The sequence below is a fragment of the Pteropus medius genome, unplaced genomic scaffold (assembly GCF_902729225.1).
Source record: "Pteropus medius unplaced genomic scaffold, Ma_sr-lr_union100, whole genome shotgun sequence".
Classification (NCBI taxonomy): domain Eukaryota; kingdom Metazoa; phylum Chordata; class Mammalia; order Chiroptera; family Pteropodidae; genus Pteropus; species Pteropus medius.
The window spans coordinates 769,491-774,319 of NW_024341895.1; the positions used below are offsets into that span (position 1 = coordinate 769,491).

The following is a 4,829-nucleotide window of genomic DNA, read 5'->3' on the forward strand; positions in this document are numbered from 1 at the left end:
GAATGTTTGCTTCGAGAAGGAGGAAATTTGCTCATTTGGGGCACTGATGTATGCCGGTATAGAGGTAGATGTGAACAAAACCGACTCCATTTCTGTGTCCACATTTTAATTCCTTTTTAAGTTTCCTGCTGTGACCAACCTCACTGTCCTTAGCAAGCATATCAAAGCCTGCTAGTTGATGATAATCTGTGTTCCTTAAAATGTAGCCATAAATATTTTCTTTCGTTAGTAACTGCCAGATCGGCATGACAACCTAGATCAATATCAAACTGGTGATAACATGGATTTAAACAATTACCTGTCACAAGATCACCCAAAGGTATGGCTCCTGGCACTACTGCATTTTTTGTCTCTTTGTCTTGTCAATCATTAGTATCTGAGTTATACTATTTAAAAATTACAGCAGTGGGAGTCTGCAGCAGAGAATAATCTGTGCAGAATTGCTGGGTTGTTCGTCCACTCCAACCCAATCTTCTCATTAGTAAATGATCCTATGGTAAATTCTATGATACTCTATGAAGTCGTCTGCATCGTTCTTCCATCTGAAGATACTTTCTCATTACGGTGGCCATTACACCTTTGCCCCACAGTCGGACAATGCCCAGTTCCCATGTCGATGCCTGGCATACCATAGGTGTTCAATATTTGCTGAAAGAATGAATGAACAGTTATTGGGTTTTGTACCTGGGATGGTGCCAGGGCTTGATATGCATAACTTTAGTTCCTTATCGCAGTGTTCCTTGCAGGGAGGCCCGGTCGCTGTCCCCCTTTGCACAGAGGAGAAGAACTGAGGCCTCTAGAAGCTACAGACATACATCCCTCCACCCACTCACCCAAGAGTTGAGGCCAGAAGCTTAGCTGACCACCACCTAACAAACGTCTGTGTTCTGCCTTCTGGCCAAGCATTGAATTAAGGAGTAAGCCTCTGGCAGGCACCTGCTGGAGAGCTGAAGAAAGAAGTTGAGCTGGCCTGGGAAACCAGGCCCAAGAGGGAGGCTGTCTCAGGGACCCAAAAGGAGGGGCTGGAACTCAGTTGGGTTCAGCCTGTCCCTCTTGGGAGGAAGCCCAGCCCCTGACCTATGAGATGGGGATCGAGCCCCAAAGTGAAGCCTCCAGCAGTAGTCTGGAGATGTTGCTACAGCCACCAGCCCAGGATGGCTGGAACTGCGTGTGCGAGTATATATGCAGATATGCTCACTCCCCTCCACTCTCTCTACCCTCTCTTTAGCTCCAACTCTTCCCACTTCCCCTATCCCACCTCACCCTTTCCCCCAGCCCAATCCAAGAAGGGCCCAGTCCTGTGATTGGACAATGGGTCCTTGGGACCAGGAATTGGGACGCAGAAGATCAAAAGGAAGGAAGAGACAGAGAGGGTGGGGCAGGGTGAGGGAAGAGGCTGTATTTATATCTATGCCCAGGGCTGGGAGCCTGCACACCATGGACACTGCCCGGTACAGCAAGTGGAGTGGCGGGCTCGAGGAGGTCTCTGGAGGTATGAGCAATGGGACTGCCTCATTGGCCCCCTTGGGTCCCTGTCCAGCCAGTGGTTTGGGGTTTGATGGTGGAAAGGAGGGTAACAGCCAAGAGAGGGGGCAAATAATGGGTGCAGGAGAGACATTACAATCTCTAGAGCCAACTGTACAGTTGATTCAAATTTCAACTCTGCCACTTAAGGGCTGTGTGACCATAGGGGTTACTTAATCTCTCTGAATCCCAGTTTCCTGGGAGGAATTTAAGTGTCCAGGGTTCGGCCCTCCGGGCCCAGGGATCCAGAATGGTCCTGGTACAGGAGGGACCCAGGAGTCCATTGTTATTCAAGGGTACTGCGGACGCTGGGGATGGCGATTTCTCTTCTTGGCCCTGGCTCTCGTGATCACCACAATTCTGTGGGCCCTCATTCTGAGCATCCTCCATTCCAAGGGTGAGTGACCGTGTATGATGGGGAGATCGCGTCCCAGACCTCCATACCTTAACCCCCAGTTTAGTTCTTCCTTCCGCCCCAGGGCACACCAGCGGGGTCCCTGCCTGGGGCTGAGTGTGAACAGAGTTTGTGTGCATCTTCGGGCTGTGTGCACCCACATGTGTGTGCATGAATGTGTGCAGTCCCTGTGTGTGCTTGTTTCCTCTTGGCGCATAGGCACATCATGTGCGCTGTACCCCTGCCCTCCTCCTCTGTGCGTCCCAAGACGGGGCTTCCCACACTACCCCTGCGAGGGGAGGTGAGTCCCCGGGGCCACGCCTACAGGAGTCTCTCTCCGCAGCCTCTACGCAGCGCGGGGCTCTACTCCACCGCCAGGATCTGCTGAGAACAAACGGTGCGTGCAGTCCCCGGACTTCTGCGTTCGTGGGTGGCTGGGTATCTCAGGGTCCCCGGCGCTGGCCTCGGAGTGGGGAAGGGTTTCCCATGAGTTCCCGCGGATGACCTGGCGTGTGCGGGGCGGGCGGGGTGTCGTTCCAGCCTCGAAGCAGACGGCGGAGCTGGGCACCTTGAAGGAGGAGGTCCGAGCCTGCAATAGCTGCTGTGAGACACGTGGGCTGAGGCGGCGGAGCCTGTGGGCTGTGGGCGGCTCTCGTGGTGTGGGGCGGGGATTAAGACCAGGATTGGAGGAGGTCTCCGTTGTCTGGTCCCGATGCCCGCCCTTTTCCCAGGCCTTAGGACACAGGAGGAGTTGCAGACCGCGCGCACAGAGCTTAAGGAGGCGCAGGTGAAGCTGATCCAGCAAGAGAGCGCCCTGAATGAACTGAGCAACCGCGGTGAGGGTGGGACAGGGCGACAACCCCTGATCTCTCACCACGCGGGTCACCCGACCTGATTCACGTCCTGATCTCTCTGTCCTGACCTCTTGCCCCAGTCGAGGCCCCTCCTGACCCTGACCCCTGGGCTCTGCCGTTGACTACTTTTAACCCCAATCACTCCTGGATCGTACCCCTCTGTAACAGTCTTTGACCTTGCTGTCATTCTTGAACATTACACTGACCACGGACATGGATGTAACCCTACCCCTGACCCTGACCCCTGCTAAAATCCGGACTCCTTTGACCTTGCAGTGACCCAGAGTTTGGCTGAAGCAGGTAGGGACCGTGAGAACATCCGCAGTGAGCTGTTCCAGGCGCTGGAGACTGTCCAACTAGGGAACAGTGAGCAGGACAGGGTGGGGGGGAAAGGAGAGGTGGTGGCGGGGGAGACAAGTGGACCCTGCCCCTGGGCCTCGGCGTTACCCGATCCTCCAAGTTCGCCGTTTGACCTTGGCCTCTTCTCCATGTCTCTGCCTTTGTCCCCGGGGTCCACCCCCCCCCCACCTGGGAGCAGTCTACGTTTTTGACACTCGCCACCCCGCAGGTTCTTGCAAGCAGTGCCCCACGTCGTGGCTGCCCTTCCAGGGCTCCTGCTACTTTTTCTCCGAGCTGCAGGCCACGTGGGAAGTGGCACAGCGCAACTGCGCAGACTTGGGTGCGCACCTGGTGATTGTCCAGGGCCTGGATGAGCAGGTGCGCAGCCTGGTTGGTCCCAGGTGGGAGGTGGAATTTTTGCCTGAGGGGGCAGGGCCCAGGAGATGAATACCGGTGGGGTGGACCCCGCTGATTCAGTCTCTCCTTCCATCCAGAGCTTCCTGACTCGGAATACGAGAGGACGCGGTTACTGGCTGGGGCTGAGGGCTGTGCGCCGCGGGAACAAGATCCAGGGCTACCAGTGGGTGGACGGAGTCTCGCTCAGCTTCAGGTGAGGGAAGAAACTTGGGGAGTGGGAAAGGTCAGATCCTAGGGTCAGTACTTTGGACAGATCTCAGGAACTCTTCCGGGATGGGCAGGCTAGCCCACAGGAACTGGCTGAAAGATAAACTCTGGGGGGTAAAAAGTTATATCCCAGGGGCACGCTCAAGCTAGATCCTCAGGCTGTATAGTTAGACCCAAGCAATAAACAGGCTAAACCCTGAAGGCTAGATGCCAGGGCCATCCTCAGCCTAGACCCCTGGCAACACCACTGCCAAACCACTGCAGCCACTGGAACGTGGGAGAGCCCAATGACTCTTGGGGGCTCGAGGACTGCGGCATGATTCTACACACGGGGTTATGGAACGATGCCCCGTGCAACAATGAGAGGGACAACTGGATCTGCGAGAAAAGGTCCAGCTGCTGAGTCCGCCCAGTGCTCGCGAGCCACGCCCACGGCCACTTGTGAGATTGCCTGAGCGGCTCACTCTTCTGGCTCCGCCCACCACTATTGATTTTTTTTTTTTCCCCCTTCCCACCCACCACCACTGAGGACCACCCCCCTAACTCAACCCAATCCAGTGCCTGCGCTCTGGGACCTCTGCTCCAACCTCACCACAACCCCTCCCACGCTGGCCGAACTTAGCCTCCATCCCTTCCAAAATATTGCCTGCTGGGCCCTGTGATCTGACCCCACCTCCCTCCCTGGCCAAGGTAGGTGACCCTGAGATGGAGCTGTTTGGTTTCCTTGCATTTCCCCCCAAACTGGGAGGCCTCGAAGACAGGGGTTTTATGAACTGCCTCGAAAGCCCTAGGGAGCATCAATAAAAGTTTAAGAAGTGAATCTTGGCTCCTGGCTCTTGCAAGATCTTCTAAGCTTTATCCCAGAGTCCCTGACATGATCCCTTTGAGAGGCCCCAACCCCTCTAAGTGACCTCATGGTCCTACGACGCCCCCAAACCCAGTGAGTAGCCTGCACAGGGCTAGGAGGGCTATGGGGTACTGGGGACACAAGGGTGAGTCGGACTCAGTTCTTACCATGCTCTGCCCCAACCCCAGACCTCCCCGTTCTAGTCTAGCTAGGTCAGAAACAATGTGACCAGTGATCAGGGAAGGAA

At 55.6% G+C, this 4,829-nt stretch overlaps 1 protein-coding gene across 2 annotated transcripts; it reads left to right on the top strand.

Annotated features, from left to right (window-relative positions):
- The first annotated feature begins 1,394 nt into the window (after positions 1–1,394).
- On the top strand, positions 1,395–4,572 carry CLEC4G (C-type lectin domain family 4 member G). Of its 2 annotated transcripts, XM_039857323.1 has the most exons (10): positions 1,395–1,492; positions 1,820–1,921; positions 2,262–2,315; positions 2,459–2,521; positions 2,650–2,754; positions 3,049–3,138; positions 3,341–3,489; positions 3,606–3,721; positions 4,000–4,176; positions 4,294–4,572. In XM_039857323.1, exons 1-9 carry the CDS (start codon positions 1,411–1,413, stop codon positions 4,136–4,138), a joined length of 900 nt encoding a protein of 299 aa, XP_039713257.1. In that variant the 5' UTR covers positions 1,395–1,410; the 3' UTR covers positions 4,139–4,176; positions 4,294–4,572. The 2 variants fall into 2 exon arrangements, with proteins under 2 accessions (XP_039713257.1, XP_039713249.1); XM_039857315.1 differs by having other exon boundaries at positions 4,000–4,572.
- Positions 4,573–4,829: the final 257 nt, after the last annotated feature.